The sequence below is a fragment of the Lampetra planeri genome, chromosome 56 (genome assembly GCF_965212315.1).
Source record: "Lampetra planeri chromosome 56, kcLamPlan1.2.h2, whole genome shotgun sequence".
In the NCBI taxonomy this organism is placed as follows: domain Eukaryota; kingdom Metazoa; phylum Chordata; class Hyperoartia; order Petromyzontiformes; family Petromyzontidae; genus Lampetra; species Lampetra planeri.
In genome coordinates, this window is record NC_136162.1 from 5,267,337 (window position 1) to 5,285,197 (window position 17,861).

Below are 17,861 nucleotides of genomic sequence, written 5' to 3' on the forward strand. Positions count from 1 at the left end.
CGATCCATTATAGCGCCGCGCACACTGCACGTACACCGCAGAGGCGCGTTTATAGCAACATCAGCAGCGGCAGCAAAATCTTAACATTAACGAAACTAAACAATATTGTCGATATATATTAAAATACATTTACATTTGTTTAAAAAGAAAGAGAAAATAATTATAAAATAATTCACGGCACATCGGGTTTAAAATGGCGGCAGACAAGATCCTCGCTCTGGCCAAGTTTTGGAGGAACATTCGTCCCAACATTCCAGCTAAGAAGGTAAACAACACCAACAGCAGTAACAGCCTGTGGTTGTTGTTGTTGTTGTGATGGTCGTCTTGCAAACCGCGTTGAGATTAATGTAACAGCGCTTGTGTATCGATTAACATTGGTGGTGGTGACGGCGAGCGGTGGTGCAATGGTTAGCGCGCTCGGTTCACACAACAAAAACCCTGGGCCGCGCCTAGATCCACTTGGCCTCGTTGTACAGTAACCTTGCAGTGCTTTGGTGGTGGGCACCCTGCGGGGAGACAAAGGCGGTCGGGCGCGTACTGTCCGATCCACGCCACGTGTGCAGTCGTGGCCTTAATAGTTGCTCGCTAACTCGTGCTTGTGTGTGTGATGTGATGATGATGTACGTGTTTATAATGGCACAGTTGTTGGTATCTGTGGATAGTTGAATTGAAACTTGGTCTGGGCATCATCACCTTTAGGTCGGCTGAATCTCAGGCCTCAAGCGAACGTGGTTATGAACTGGGGGAGACAAAGGCGGTCGGTTTTGTGTCTCTTTTTAACATCATTAATTGGTCTAGCATCCTGTACTGTTGCAACTTAAACGTACGGCTATTTAAATGCAGTTCATTGGGTACTGATGTTGGGTAATGTGTAATATTCATACCGTAAATTATAATGCTTCTTACGTGATAACAGGACGACGTACAAAGTGCATCCTTTTAAAGTCGATTTTATGGAATGACTAATCTTATTAAATTTCGATTTAAAGCTTTCGTGACTGCAGGGATTCATCTTCTTGGTTTTTTCGTTAAAGTCACGTAGAAGGGAAATAATAAAATAATAAAAATAAAACATAATACAATTCTTCTTTTATTATGTTTTATTTAATAAAATAAATAGTTTATTGCTTTATTTTTATTAATTTATTATTTCCCTTCTACGTGACTTTACCGAAAGAAACAAGAAGATTATCTTATTTAGTTATAATTGCTATTTTTTCCCCGGCTTGAATTAGATGTAACAGCTGTTGGAATTGTCTTTAGTATTATACTCATGATTGTAGAATACAGTACGTTGATCGTGAAGTTTGCAGTACAAATAGTTGAAGTTGTAGAGCCTCATGCTTAACTTGGTGAGATAAGAGAATGTGAATTGGTGAAGGTCAAGCCGATATCATCATCACTATCATCACATTCATCATTACAGTACCTCCTCTACCCCTAACACCATCATCATCAGTAAGGTGGCAACACATGACGATAGCTGTACACATTAGAGCCATTCGTTGTATTGTACAAGTGTGGATGTACGTGCTCCCGTCACACGAACGTGGAATTTCTACTGCTGGTTCAGGAATAACATTGTGTGGAGTATAACCGCACCTCGCCCAACATGTTTAAGCATGACAATTGTATTGCATGATAGAATGCTCTATTCTTAACTACTGTGGATAACTGAAATGGGATCTTTATCCCAAACTTGATGTACAATTGGTGTGGTTCGTTTCTTCATTCGGACTTTTAAGTGAAATGTAAAGTTCGAGTGTTTATTGTACTTTTCAGTGCGGTATTAACCACATTTATATTTACGCTATCTAACCCCCTGTATTATGGATGATATTGGTCACGAAAGCCGGCTCCGTGTTAAACTTGTGAATGTTTTCAGTGGCACACGTGTGTGGGTTGCCCGTGTTGGCATAACACTGGCAATCAATCTTCGCAAGTAATTTTGTGTAAACGTAACACACAAAATCCTACCCACCCCCACACACTTACAATTTGAGATAATTGTAATTATTTTCCGCGAAATTCTTTTGGCCCTTTAATAATGGGGCTGGAAGCGATTTGACCTTGGGTTGATGCCAGACAGTGGCTGGAATTGGAGTTGAATAGCGTGTCAGAAGGCCCTTCAGGCAAAGTGTACAACCACATAGCTGATAAGCAAATGAAAGTCCACTATCGTCGAGTCCCAAAAAAAATATTTTATTTATTTTCAACGGTCTGACATTGTTTAACTTTTTTTTCTACACAATGCAAAGTGTTTGCGGTTGAGTTTGCAAGAGAGTATAGGTGGAAGTTTACTGTACAGCCCACGTTGGTATCCAACCTAAATCATGAGCTGTTAGCACCTCTGGCATGCAGTGACAAACCACGTTGAGAGATGTGACATTGTCTAGGCTGAGTTGAACCCAGATTAACTCTCACCCTAGCAGCCCCGTTGGCCTTGTCTGTGACACACACACACACAATGTACAATTCACTCCTCCACATCTGTTGGCACTTTGATTACAAATCTCAGCGACCGATACTGATGGATCCGTGGCGTTAATGATCCAGGCTCTCGGCAATACATTGCCAGAAGTGGCATGGCAATTAAAGGAAATGTTAACCCCAATTCTACACTACTGGCACGGTACAATGGACACTCATCATTCATTTAAAGTTATTGAATATATTACCGTGTATCGCTCTCAAAGTATTATAGGAGGGGGGGGGGGACAGTGATTAGCGCACTGTGTTAAGAACCTTGCCGCACGAGTTCAATTCCGGCCACGCTTAACAGCAGTGGTGGATGATGTTTGAAGCCGTCTGCTCCCCCACCCACCTCATCAGCCCGCATGGATCAGCGTTGTGATGAAGTATGGCCCATGAGGCTTGGGAAGGCCTTCGTGAAAATAGTGTTGTGAATACTTTTTTTGGGAGTGGGAAATTCAATATTTCATGGTTGGTTTTTACAGTCTGTGTGCATGGAACCGAAAGAATAAAAATTAACTTTTTCAATAAAAAGTCAAATTCCCCAATTAGTTTATCACTGTGAAAATCCGAACTGTTTCAAAGTTAAGGTCATTCTTGAATCTCAAAATTGGGTCAAGCTAAGAAGAGGTGCGTGAGACCTGAGGTGGGGTCCACCGTGGATGGAAAGTGTTGGGATATGAAATGGTAGAATTTGGTGAACTCTCCCTTACCAGTGGTCTTACCCACTGCCAATAGTTTCCCTGCATGCCAGCCACACCTCATTTCCCTCTGCCAACATTTTCCACCATCCACTCAGCATTGCCGCTTGCGAATTGAGCTCCCGTTAAATTTGTCGTGCCCCGTCACCGCAATTCTCTTGAGACCGGAATCTGTCGTGAGTGAATGGTTAACCCGGCCGTTAAAAGATTCTCCCGAATGTTTAACCTAAAGATTTGAGCGTTCGTGGGTGGGGGGGCTTTACGGGAGGCTCGCCAACGTGTTTTTTAATGCGTGCATCCGACGGTTCATGCCACATGTTCGGAAGCATTTTCAGGAACTATCCACTTCTACGTGCTGGGAATGCAACGTAGGACATCAAGCCTTGAGCAACGGGCGTTTCGATCTGAGCAACTACAAAAACATGCATCGCCAGACCTTTACAGCACATTCTAGATTTGAAGCTTTCGTGACTGCAAGGATTCATATTCTTAGTTTTTTTCGGTAAAGTCACGTAGGTAAAAAATTAATAAAAGTAAAAAATAAAATAAAAATCACGACGTTTCGGAGGCAACACAAGCTTCCGTCTTCAGGTGGAACCGTCACAGCACGATAGCTGTATCAAGTGAGAGAAATTCCAAGAACACAGTATTTGTATATATACTGGTTGAAAATAATATTCAGGGCCAAGGTAGGCCCTGAATATTATTTTTTTGTGAGGTTCGGTGCGGCTGAAGCACGCTGTTAGGAATGAATGAGCCTTTGTTGTGTGAACTAGCACAACCGCTCAAATCTATGCGGTAGACTTGCTTCTTTCACTTATTTTTCCACTGTACAACGCGAACTGCTTCTGGGCTGTGCCGGCTCGGAAGGTGCCAGATCGTTTTCCACTGTGGAAGCTGAGCCGAGCTGCTGGTGCCACTTGCAATAAACATGTACGAGTCACACGTAGATGGTGCGGTGATGCTGTGTCCACGCAGTGTACCGACTAACATTACACGCGCAATCGTCATCAGGTGTGAAATCCACAGCAAGAACATTTTCTTGCTGTGGATTTCTTCACGAAAGCTTTAAATTGAAAATCAACACATATTCTTGGTTCGTTCGGTAAAGTCACGTAGAAGGGAAATAATAAAATAAAAATAAAACAATAAAAATTCTCACGTTTCCGCCACATTTTCAAATTGCTGTGGTTTTCGCACCTGATGATGATTGCTTGTGTTGCAGTCGAAACGTCGTGATACATTTTTTTTATATTTATATTATTTTATTATTTCCCTTCGAGTCGGTAGCTCCGCCCCCTGGCCCTGCTTGGCTTCGAGCCAGATCCAGATGTCTCCTCATGAGGCCAGCGACATCACGGATTGGTTCTGGCTTGGAAAGACGAGTAGTCGGTGAAAAAACCATACATGCCGGGGAGGCTTCTCGCTGGTTTGGTTTGGATGGGCCAGGGTGAAAGGGGTATAAGAGTGGCTGGGACGTGGGATGCCAATCGTACCATGTGTAGTGATGATAAAGGGCTTGCAGGGTGATTGAGGAATTGATCTCCACAGGGCAGCAATATCGCCTTTTGCAAAGAGCGTGGTACACCATTTAGTCTAGATTGCAGACACCAGGTGATGTTTTACTGCTGTTAAGTGCCGGGTCCTTCACCTCTGCTCCCATAGGGACATAAATGCTCGACTGCCAGTCAGGTGTGCGTACATTGTGTACCGTGTGGGCGAGTCTAAAACCATTGTGGTTATTGCTCCAAGGGTACAATTTGGCTGTGCCATGAGTTGGACATGAGCTTATCCCATACGTGCGCAGACAACGGGGAGTGCATTTTAACGCCGATAATAGGATTGTGTGTCTAGACCATCGCCCCGGATAATAGGAGTCTCGCTTCGCTGCAATGTGTTTTCTGGTCGTACCATGTGTTCTAGATTTGAAGCTTTCGTGACTGCAAGGATTCATACTCTTTGGTTTTTTCGGTAAAGTCACGTAGGTAAAAAATCTAATAAAATAAATGAAAACAACTAAATTAAATCACGACGTTTCTGGCGCAACACAAGCCTGAAGGACGCTTATGTTGCGCCCGAAACGTCGTGATTTAATTTAGTTGTTTTCATTTATTTTATTAGATTTTTTTACCTACGTGACATTACCAAAAAAAACAAAGAGTACGTACCATGTGTTGTTTGACAATATGTCCCGACGTTTAGCTACATGTGCTGGGCTCCTTCTGGAACTGAAACGTCGGGTATCACGCAGAACACAACTGCTTATTTTCCCTTTCTGTGTCCCCCCCCCACCAAGCCAAAGGGCAGTGCAGAAATCGAAATGTTTGTACTGCTGTTGCTCCACGCTTTGACCAACCCGCAACTGACCAAACATGGCGAAGTGTGCTCAAATAAACCACCCCTCCGCACTGCCGTCGCGGTGTGGGAAGGGGGCGGCGGGGCCCTCTTGCAGCAGCGAGGAATGACGAACAGAGCTATGCATGTGTGCTGCCCCCCACCACCAGTTTCAAGATCAAAGTTGGGTCATTCAGGTTCAAAATGACGTCCACAAGCCGTGACATTTGGCACCTTCCTCCCCCCTCGCCTCTTCCCCATTCGAGCAAGAAAATGCCTGCTTACGTTTTGCCTCGGCCGGCTGCCGTCATCGCTGGAGACTATTTATAGCCAAGGACCGTGGATGAGGCCAGGCGAGCAATGGGGGCGGCCCTCTTAATACTGTACGGGTTCCCTGCGGCTCTCCGTCCTAACCTTGGTGGCGCGTTCCAGACGGTTGCGTCGGCACGCGCGCCCTGCCGCGGCAAGTCAAACGTGAACAAATGGGCCTACATCTTCTTGGTTCTTTCGGTAAAGTCACGTAGAATGGAAAAAAAAACATAATAAAATAATTCTCACGACGTTTCGGCCACAACGCGGAGACAGAGTCTGTCTCCTGGACAGAGTCTGAAGACTCTGTCTCCTCGACAGACCTGTTCTCCACCTGAGGACGGCTACTTGCGTTGTGGCCGAAACGTCGTGAGAATTATTTTATTATGGTTTATTATTTATTATTTTATTATTTCCCTTCTACGTGACTTTACCGAAAGAACCAAGAAGATGAATCCCTGCAGTCGCGAAAGCTTTAAATCGAAAAATGGGCCTACACTTTAAATGTGTGTATCGTGAATCCGCTGTTGGATGAGGGTCTTTTCTCCCCCGTGCCATTGTAGAGTCGTGGCGAAGAGTTTACACGGACTTGGGCGCATTGGTCACTTGCGGCTTGCGGAATGCTGGGGAACATAGAAGTACAGTGCAGCATTTTTTTAATGCTCTGCCCTCTGCCGCCTCGCAATGAGAAGGTGTATACCAGAGGTCGCAAACCGGTTTTGATTCCTTACCCGTACCCGGCCGCACCAGGGTCGCAAACGGGTACCCGTACCCGGCCGGGTACAGGTAGCCGGGTATCGGGTAGGGTACGGGTATCGGGTACCCGGTTGCGACCTCTGGCGTATACGTACGTTTTAGATCTCGAGGACGTCGCATGTAGTACGTATGGTAGTTGAATGGAAAATAAATGACGTGTCTGTATAGGGGGTGCACTTCGAGGCACCAAAATGTACCCCCTATACAGACAGCGACCCCGGGTTAAGTAAGTTTTCTTTGCCACGATGCACACACACCATCGCTGGCGTGTGATCTCTGTACGTGTCCCGGGCCCCTACAGCGCCTGAGCATCATCGCTGAGGCAGACGGAGGCGGTCGGATGTGCACGGGACTTGCTACCACCTCACCGCTGCCCGTGTCATGCTGACCTTGATAGTTGCTATGATAACAGTACCTGTCTGTGCAGTTTTTCGCAGTGTTTCTCAACTACAGTCCTCACGATTCACCACGATACAATTTTCTATCACAGTTTTATTAACCGTCAGGTGCTTGGAGTGTGCATTGGCCTAATTAGCATTTAAATAGAACGCGTTTGTAATGGACTGTGGAGAGTTGCCTGGACTGGATTCACTCTGTACGACTAATCCTGTGTTTTTGCACTTTCCAGTGAAGGTTGAAAGCGTTCATGCATTTTAGACGTGTCCGTCTTTCCGTCACATGGGGGTCACGGTGTCTATCTGGTAAACATGATTCCAATGTGGATTCAACTTTGGGATGAGGTTGTGTTGCTTCTCGGCGAGTTTATAGAAGACCGGTCACTTTGATCGCGGGGTAAACGCACGCCCTTCCCGGCAGAACCGCCATCCGAGACCCGATGTCTCATCGGGGCCTACGGCCACGTGCTTCTTGTACGTACGTTGAACTTATTTAGCACCGTACGTGCTAATCAGAGGTACGGGTGCGTGCCGGGGGTTCCAGAGAAATGAGTGTGCAAACACAAGGTTTTTTAAAGTTCTCAAGAAATGTGTTTGCAAACTCACCTTGTGTTTGCAAACTCACCTTGTGTTTGCACACCTTGTGTGAAGGCCTCCATTTTTATTGCTAATTAAATACGTCGGAGGACAAGTTTTTCAGTTTCAGTTTTCACTTATTTGGTAAAACGTCGTGAGAATTATTTTATTATGTTTTATTTTTATTATTTTATTATTTCCTTCTACGTGACTTTACCGAAAGAACCAAGAAGATGGTATAGCCCTGTGAGCCATTCGGCTCTTAAATCGGGTGCAACCGCAACAAACAAAAACATGAACAAAAAAACATCTTAAAGTGACTACGCGCAAACAGAAAAATCCAGGAAAAAACAGCAAAGTCTTCCAGAAAAAGCACCGTACACCAACGCTGTGTGCAAAAATCCCAGTGGGATGCAAGTCAAACAACAACAACAACCACAAGACAACTTAGATTAAAGCCATCGGTCTAACTCCGTACTACAACAAACAAACATGGCCAAACCAAAGTTAATTTTTGGAAGCGTTACAGAATTACGCGAGTGCATTTATATAGATATATATATTTCTTACGTGCGTGTGCGTGCGTGCGTGCGTGTGTGATACAGATCCGGGACAAGTCTGTGCTGGTGACGGGATGCGACTCCGGCTTTGGACTGTCACTCGCGCAGCACCTGCACTCAAAGGGCTTCAAAATCTTCGCCGGATGCCTCCTGAAGGTGCAAGTCACAGTGACGTTGCAGTGGGTTTTTTTTGTTCTTGTTGTTTTGAGCCCAGCCAACCCAGAACTGTGCAAGGCAATGCAGTTTACCCGCTCCTCGGTTTCCTTTCTTACGAGATGAATAAGCCTTTCCAAACTGGTTTTGGATCCTTTGGAATGAATTGAAAGCGTGCCATCAGATAACTGTCGCTTTTCTTTTTTTTATTTGTTTGTTAAGTCAACGTTGACTTTCATGACTATGTACATGTACAGCCTCTTTTTTTTTTATAAGTCTACTGCCAGGTGGATAATTTATTTGGATATATTATTGATTCACTCCACCCCCCACCCCACCATAATGAGATGAATTGTCACGTTTCAGGGTCGTGGTGCTGTTCTAAAATTATATGCTGCCGAGATGGCGAGATGTTAACTACCTCGCCTGGTATACAGGAAGTCGTGGGTTCAATCCCGACCCTGACGCCTGCTGCTGTATATTTTGAGTTTGCGTGTCTCTCCCTCTCATCATCATCACGGTGGCTATGAGATGTTAACTACCTCGCCTGGTATACAGGAAGTCGTGGGTTCAATCCCGACCCTGACGCCTGCTGCTGTATATTTTGAGTTTGCGTGTCTCTCCCTCTCATCATCATCACGGTGGCTATGAGATGTTAACTACCTCGCCTGGTATACAGGAAGTCGTGGGTTCAATCCCGACCCTGACGCCTGTATATTTGGAGTTTGCGTGTTTTCCCCGTGGTCGTGTGGATTTTTTCCCAGGCCCTCCGGTTTTCCACATTAGAATCAACGTGCGTTTAGAGTATTTGGCTGCTATAAATTTCCACGCGATAAGCTACTTCATTGGGCTATCATTTGTGGCCAGGTTACATCTTAAAAAGATCTGTACAGGTCAGTGGATCTGGTAAATAAAAATTTTAGTTTAGCTTCGAATTCATTATTGTGAAGTAAACACCACCTCCAGTGGCTGCAGGGGTCACGGGAACCCACTCCACACAGCACGTACGAATCCATAAATAATAATAACACTGGTCAACAGAAAAAAAAACATTTTTTTCTGGCCTGGACTATTGCAGCTGTTTTAGACTAATTTGCTCTCACATCTCATTTTTATGCTATCGGCATACCCCATTTTAATTGATTTTACCCGAAATTAACTCTGTCACTTATGATTGCAAGTTGTTTCGAGTCAGTGACTGCTTTAGTGTTAAAATATGGTGCTGTATTTTTAGGATAGTGTGTTTATAATATCATTTTATGTAGATATCCACATTTATTTAATATTTTTCTTCTGCAGTTTTTATTGAAAATGCAATATTTGATATCTCAAAAACCTGATGTGATGGACAAAAACTGATGCCAGATTTGGAAGTAGCACCCCAAAATTACATTGAAACCGTTGGAATACCTTACGCCAGAAAAACTGTGTTGACCAGTGTTATCAATTTCTATACTAATTCGGCGAATTGTTGCATTGCCCCGATCCCGTTTGAAACCGTTACCGTTCTCCACCAGGACAAGGGAGGCGACGGCGCCAAGCAGCTGGAGGCGGTGAAGTCGGAGAGGCTAAAGGTCGTGCAGATGAACGTGGCGAGTGACGACGAGGTCGCGAAGGCCGTCGAATTCATCAGGAGCAGCCTACCCGACCCTGAGGACGGTGAGAGAGCGGCACGGAGAGTTTGATTTATTTTACCAGTTAAGGCCCGTAGAAGGGAAATAATAAAATAATATAAATATAAAACAATAAAAATTCTCACGACGTTTCGACTGCAACACAAGCAATCGTCATCAGGTGTGAAATCCACAGCAAGAACATTTTCTTGCTGTGGATTTCTTGCTGTGGATTTCACACCTGATGATGATTGCTTGTGTTGCAGTCGAAACGTCGTGATAATTTTTTTTTTATATAAATACTATTTTATTATTTCCCTTCAACGTGACTTTACCAAAAGAACCAAGAATATGAATCCCTGCAGTCAAGAAAGCTTTAAATCAAAATTCAGTTAAGGCCCGCTGAGCTGATGCAGCTCTTTTTCAAGAAGCGACCTGGCCATCAGAAATGATAGCTCAACGAAGTGGCTCATCACGTGGACATTTATGGCAGCCGAATTACTCTCAAACGCGTGACGTTGATTCTAAATGTGGAGGGAAAATCCGGAGGACCCGGAAAAAAAATCCACGCAACCACGGGGAGAGCGTGCAAACTCCAAATATACTGGCGTCAGGGTCCGGATCGAACTCATGACCTCCTGTATACCAGGCGAGGGAGTGAACATCTCGCCGATAGGCCGCGCGGGCCAGCGACCCGGCTTGCAAGTCGGCGCGTCGTTACGATGTCCGCGCTACTTATTATTACGTGCACCACAAGGGCAGGAAAAACTATTTCACTGATCAAGAGTGTCGCATTTAATTTTTACAACTTCCACCACCCCCCAAATCGTGATCATTTGAACTGGCTCAAGCCCAAGCCTCGCGCTGTCTGAGTTTTCAACCAGTTGGCTTATGCTTGAGGCTTAATTTTAGCTGGTTCTGTGTAGGTCAGCGACCCCTAAAATATTTCTGCACGTGGAACAACACATCCACGATACCTGGTCGCATGCCACCTCAAAACTCCAGTCTATCCGCACACTCATACACTTGACTGTATGTGTGCATGTTGAACTTCCTTCGCACCGTACGTAGCCAACCGTGTTTAATCTGAGGTGCGGGGGAAGGACAACAAACTAAACACAAAACGCAGTTCTAAAGAAATTAATTTTCAATCTAGATTTCAAAGTGCATAGCTCCAGTGGCTTCCTAGTATGGGAAGGGAAGAGCGTTCCAGACGGCCACAGAAGCGCATCTGAAATGGCTTGGCCAAAAGCCTCTGCTGTGAGTATGAACTCTGTGCAAAGTCAACTGACTGTGTGGCCAAGTCAATTGACTGACTGTGGCCAAGTTAACTGACTGTGATACAAAGTCAACTGACTAATGCCAAGTCAACTGACTGATGCCAAGTCAACTGACTGTGATGCAAAGTCAACTGACTGATGCCAAGTCAACTGACTGTGATGCAAAGTCAACTGACTGATGCCAAGTCAACTGACTGATGCCAAGTCAACTGACTGTGATACAAAGTCGTCAACTGACTGTGTGGCCAAGTCAACTGACTGATGCCAACTGACTGATGCCAACTGACTGATGCCAAGTCAACTGACTGTGATGCAAAGTCAACTGACTGTGATGCAAAGTCAACTGACTGATGCCAAGTCAACTGACTGTGATGCCAAGTCAACTGACTGATGCCAAGTCAACTGACTGATGCCAAGTCAACTGACTGATGCCAAGTCAACGGACTGTGATACAAAGTCGTCAACTGACTGTGATGCAAAGTCAACTGACTGTGATGCAAAGTCAACTGACTGATGCCAATTCAACTGACTGTGTGGCCAAGTCAACTGACTGATGCCAACTGACTGATGCAAAGTCAACAGACTGTGATACAAAGTCAACAGACTGTGATACAAAGTCAACTGACTGTGATGCCAAGTCAACTGACTGATGCCAAGTCAACTGACTGTGATGCCAAGTCAACTGACTGTGATGCAAAGTCAACTGACTAATGCCAAGTCAACTGACTGATGCCAAGTCAACGGGCTGTGATACAAAGTCGTCAACTGACTGTGATGCAAAGTCAACTGACTGTGATGCAAAGTCAACTGACTGATGCCAATTCAACTGACTGTGTGGCCAAGTCAACTGACTGATGCCAACTGACTGATGCCAAGTCAACAGACTGTGATACAAAGTCAACTGACTGATGCCAAGTCAACTGACTGTGATGCAAAGTCAACTGACTGATGCCAACTGACTGATGCCAAGTCAACTGACTGTGATACAAAGTCAACTGACTGTGATGCCAAGTCAACTGACTGATGCCAAGTCAACTGACTGTGATGCAAAGTCAACTGACTGATGCCAACTGACTGATGCCAAGTCAACTGGCAACAACAAGTCTCAACCCTCCCCTGCCCCCGTCTGGTTTGCCGCCTAGGCCTGTGGGGCGTGGTGAACAACGCGGGGATCTCGACGTTTGGAGAGATCGAGTGGACGCCCATGGAGACCTACAAGAACGTGGCGGAGGTGAATCTGTGGGGCATCGTGCGCACCACCAAGGCGTGCCTGCCGCTCATCCGGCGAGCTCGCGGTAATTCTCCCACGGTCCGGCGCCACAATTTTATTCGGTCGCTCCTTAAACCGGAAAGTGTCTATTTTTTAAAAATCCTTTTTATTAAGTTTGCTTGCTTGCTTACGACCGTGCAAATCTTTCGGTAGTTTTTTAACCCACTTCCCGTGATCCAATCGAGCTGACATTTTGCACACAGACTCGTTGTGCGTGACAATTAATGTTCGTGAAAATTTTTTTCCAAAATGTTACACTTTTTAGGACAAAAATATTATATTTAATTACCAATTGCTTAATGGTGCAATGCAATCATCTGACCCATAGGTGGCAGCCATCTCAAGCCAGAGGACGAGAGGACTCTAGCTGCCACGCATATAAAGGATTTATAGTGAAAAACTTTGTTTTTACGGGTTATACTTGTTTTTGTTACTTGTGCACACGGTATTCCCTCGTTATTCACGGACTCGCTGTCCGCGATTTTGGCTGTCCGTGAATCGCGCCCGCAGCTCTACACGACTGCATCAAGAGAGAGATAGAGCGATGAGATAAAGAGATGTGTTATTAGGATAGTTTCCACGTATTTAGTAGCTTATTTATATATTTATGGTAATTCATTCAAAAGAGTCGTAAAAAAGGTTTTCTAAGGCCAATATCTTTATCCGTAAAATCTGCTATTCACAAGCATCTCCGGAACGTATCCCTCGCGAATAATGAGGGAATATTGTACTTCCAGTACTTTTTGTACGGTACACAAGTGTGTGTGTGTGTGGTCATTGACGAGCAAAAAAACATTATGAACATACTAAAGCTACAAGCATGTCACCGGGTGTCTTGGGGGTCAGAGCGCTGAGCTGACACTGCTGAAATCCTGGGTTCGGATCCAGGAAGCCACCTCTGACGACAAGGATGTCAAAGAGCCCAGGTCACTCAGGGATCAGACCGCTGAGCTAATACCGCTGAGATCCTGGGTTCTGACTATTAAGTGTGTCAAAGAGTAGTCTGAGTAATCCCACACCTGGTCGGCACGGAAGAGCAGGCCAAAATGTTGTCCTTCCCCCGCACCTCCGATTATCACGGTTGGCGTACGTACGGTGCGAAATAAGTTCAACATACAGACAAAATTCCCTCTATAGGGGCTCTCCCTCCGGTGGAGACCCTTCGCCCAGCAGCGTCGCGAAGCAAGCACCCCGGCTAACGACCGTCGCTTTGGGTCGCGCGCAGGGCGGGTGGTGAACATCTCGAGCATGATGGGCCGCATGGGCAACACGGCGCGCTCCCCGTACTGCATCACCAAGTTCGGCATCGAGGCGTTCTCCGACTGCCTGCGCTACGAGATGATGCGCTGGGGCGTCAAGGTGTCCGTCGTGGAGCCGGGCAACTTCATCGCGGCGACGGCGCTGTACGGCGAGGACCGCGTCAAGGAGATCGCAGACGGCATGTGGGCCAAGATGCCACCGCAAGTGCAGAGCGATTACACGCGCGAGTATTTCGACCGCCAGGTGAGTCGCGACGACGTTCGATCGCCGCCGATGTTTCGGTCGCCGTCGCGCTTGCACTCGTCGTGTGGCCTTCTTTGCGGGCGAGGTGCGACCGTAATAAACCCTTTGCCCTTCCGAGACGTCTGCAAGTTGCAGGGGGTGGGCGGGGTGGTTGTCCCGTTAAACCGCTGAATCTCGGAACGCGCGAGCGACTCGGCATTAGTTTTATTTGGAGAGGCGTAGCGCCGCTGTTTATCGGAACGGAACATGAAGTAAGAATTAAAATAAATAGTAATACTCTGATAGTGCGCTGTTTTTGAGTTGTACGCCTTTTTGGCGTCATCTGGTCCAACACCAATGGAACCTAGGCTCGAAGAAAAGCTGTCTTGGGTGTGGACCAATCAACTTCAAGGACAGTGCTTATCATTATCAGTTTCTTTTTGTTTGCATTTTGACTGCTTGTGTCGTGGTTATTGCAAACATGATCCCTTGTATAAAGGTGTCAGTTTTTGTACCAGATAAAAGGGTAAAAACCTATTACTATATGTTGATACTGGTAAAGGAGGTCTCATAGTGTAAAATAAAGTAACTTTATCGGTACCGAGGCTCCCACAAGGCCATGCGGGAGGGCGTGTGGCACAGGTTGGCACCAGCTATCTCTATGGTGAGTACAACGTCCTTAAAAAAACGGCGCTACGTCATCGGAATGGGTTAAGGCCTTTATTATTGCCAACTTCGTCACTGCGTGGTTTCCGCTGTTGCGCTGTACGTTGAACTTCTTTTGCACCGTACGTAACCAACTGTGCTAATCAGAGGTGTGGGGAAAAGCCTTGTGCTGTCTGCAACCAGTTGGCTTATGCTTGAGGCTTAATTTTAGCTGGTTCTGTGTAGGTCAGCGACATCCTAAAATATTTCTGCATGTGGAACAACACATCCACGATACCTGGTCGCATGCCACCCCAAAACTCCAGTCTATCCGCACCCTCATACACTTGACTGTATGTGTGCATGTTGAACTTCCTTCGCACCGTACGTAGCCAACCGTGTTTAATCTGAGTTGCGGGGGAAGGACAACAAACTAAACATAAAAACCAGGTCTAAAGCAATGGATTTTCAATCTCGATGATTGAAAAGTGCATAGCTCCAGTGGCTTCCTAATATCGGAAGGGCGTTCCAGACGTCCGCAGAAACGCATCTGAAAGCGCGCGATGCGGTGACCATCTTTGTTAGATGGCTCGCCAAAAGCCGCCGCCGCTGCAGCTGCGAGAATGACCGGGGTTCGCGTGTTACTTGACGAGCTCCGCAAGGTATTGCAGCTCATTTGTGGCAAACACTGCGTGTGTAATGGGTGTTTGTTGTAACGTTTTTACCTGCCCCGACTGGACTTCTTTGAAAGAGATTTTTAGTTCATCAGATAGCCTCGAGTATAAATAAATATTCTGATTCTGACAAATTCGTTCGGCAACCGGAAGCCAATGCGGCTCGGCAAGCACTGGACAGACGCGGTCGCATCTTGTAAGCGCCCGACCGCGACACGTGGCAGGGAATTCTGTACACGCCGCAGCTCGTGCATTGTTTTTGCCAGACGTCCCGTAGAGCGGGGAATCGCAATAATAATCGAGCCTCGTCGATACTTGCGCTCGGATGTCACCGTTTGTTGGCAGTGTCGTCGTGTCGGCTATGTCACCGTGCCGGCTATGTCACCGTGCCGGCTATGTCACCGTGTCGGCTATGTCACCGTGCCGGCTATGTCACCGTGTCGGCTATGTCACCGTGTCGGCTATGTCACCGTGTCGGCTATGTCACCGTGTCGGCTATGTCACCGTGTCGGCTATGTCACTGTGTCGACTATGTCGCCACCGCCGCAGGTCACCATCATGCTGTCGTACACCGGCGGCGGATCGACGGACGTGTCTCCCGTCATCGACGACATCCAGGATGCGCTCACATCGTACTTCCCGCTCACGCGCTACACCCCGATGGACGCCTACTGGTGGACCCGCGTGCAGGCCATCACACACCTGCCCGCCGGCATCTCCGACCGCATTTACTTCTCGAAGAAGTAGCTGCCCTCTGACCCCTGTCCCGTCGCTTGGGGTTCCCACTCGGCCCAAGAGGGCGTCCTCCGGCTGAACGCCAGGACGCGCTGGGATAGCGGAAGTGTATTTTCAAAAGTTTGTCTTTTCCTCCCCTCCACACCCACCCAGTTCCGTCCTGATTGTGTGATATCGGTGTTGTCTCACGATGAAAACCTTCGCAGAGCAGTGGTCCGTGGAAGCAGTTATCATGGAATTACCTCCGAGATCCACGCTGTAGGGAGTGCAGTGCTTTGCCACCCGGGAGTCAAAAGGATTTTTCAATGACTAGCTTCTGTTCCTATCCGTACGCGCCTCTCATTCTCACCCGCCGCATTCCATTGCCCAAGATGAAACTTAACAAAGGTGCACTTTGCCTGACGCCCGTGACAAAAAAATATATTTACTCATATCTGCCCACTCTTAGAAACGTTACCTGGACAGTACCTGGTACATTCACTCGTTAAAAAGTCTCCAGCACTTGTTACATTTTACACTTGTATTTATAACTTCCAAATTTATGGCCTCATGTCAGCAGCGAGCTGCCTGTAGACTGCGGTATCGTACGGTCTGCAGAACGCCCTTAGGCCGTGGGATCGTACGATCTGTTGAAGGCCCATAGGCTGTGTGTGATCTGCAGAACGGTACCACCCATTGGCCTCCAACCCGTCTCGCACCGCCACTCGGCACCCTCGTGTCGTTCACAGCCATGGCGATGACGATAGCTTCGTGTTTTCCCCCAACTTCTCCCTCTGTGGTGTCGCTGTAACCCCTATAACAGTGTTTACATCCCATATGCCGAGATAATACCTGAATTTAGTTTGGCGTAGTCCACGTTAACTGCAGCCCATAACGTTGTACATTAATTATATATAAGGACCAAGTCCTAAATACAGCCACTACCAAGCAAATGAAAACCCCTACTACTGAGCAAAATAAAAATGAAAGAAATGGCACCAAAGCAAAAGGCACGAAACAATTGCACGTATGTATTCTCGTCCGCCTTGAAAGGTCTTCCCCCGCTGTCGGGAGTTTTCTGCATCCGTCCTTTCAGAATGTCTTTGAGGTCATGACCTGATAAGAGGAACGGCCCCAGTTAAGATACGAGGGAGGAGAGGGGGGGTGTTGCGTAGTGTAAATAACCTGGGCGTTGGATCGACGGCGCAGCTATTGGCGGTTGTGCTTTACAGCCCTCGCAGCCGGTTCCCTTCCCAGAGACTTTCTCGCGGCATGCGGAGCGATGCGTTGGGGACGTCATGCCGAACGGCAAACGCGGCGCAACCCGAAACCGCATCGGTAGTTCTGACTGCTCACAAGTAATTGGGCGTTTTGTAAAAAAAGCGTTTGCAGTCGTTGCCGGGACGCGGTGTTCGCCACTTCCGATGTATGTGCCGGTCGTGCATGCTCAAGCGAAACGGCCGTGGATGTTAACTTGAAAAAAAGGGATCGCGGTTTTAAAAGGGAGGCTCGCGAAGAAGCCATCGTCTCCGGGTTCAAACGTTACCGTTTGTTATTTTGCCCGCTCCGCGCTGGCGAAGCTTTCTCGCGGCGTTACACTCAAAACCGGAGGATGACAAGGTAATAGACCTCTCCCCCCGTGAAACAAAATTTGCACTTAAAACTCCTGAGAATAGTCGAGGAAGCTCGGCAAAATTCGAAGGTCGGTTAATGTTTGGACAACATGATTGGTGGCAATCCACTTAATTGAATCGCCATGAAACTGCGAAATGGTTTGTTGACAATGGCGAGTGTTGTTCTCATCTTTATGAAAACGTCCCCGTTTTCTTGGTTCTTTCGGTAAAGTCACGTAGAAGGGAAATAATAAAATAATAAAAAGATGTATTCTTATTTGTATTTTATTATTTCCCTTCTACGTGACTTTACT

General features: G+C 46.6%; 1 protein-coding gene across 1 annotated transcript; it reads left to right on the forward strand.

Moving 5' to 3' along the window:
• BDH1 (3-hydroxybutyrate dehydrogenase 1) lies at positions 1-16,943 on the forward strand. Its single transcript, XM_078618176.1, has 6 exons — positions 1-265; positions 8,149-8,259; positions 9,774-9,915; positions 12,292-12,444; positions 13,645-13,922; positions 15,770-16,943. Exons 1-6 carry the CDS (start codon positions 194-196, stop codon positions 15,965-15,967), a joined length of 954 nt encoding a protein of 317 aa, XP_078474302.1. The 5' UTR covers positions 1-193; the 3' UTR covers positions 15,968-16,943.
• Positions 16,944-17,861: the final 918 nt, after the last annotated feature.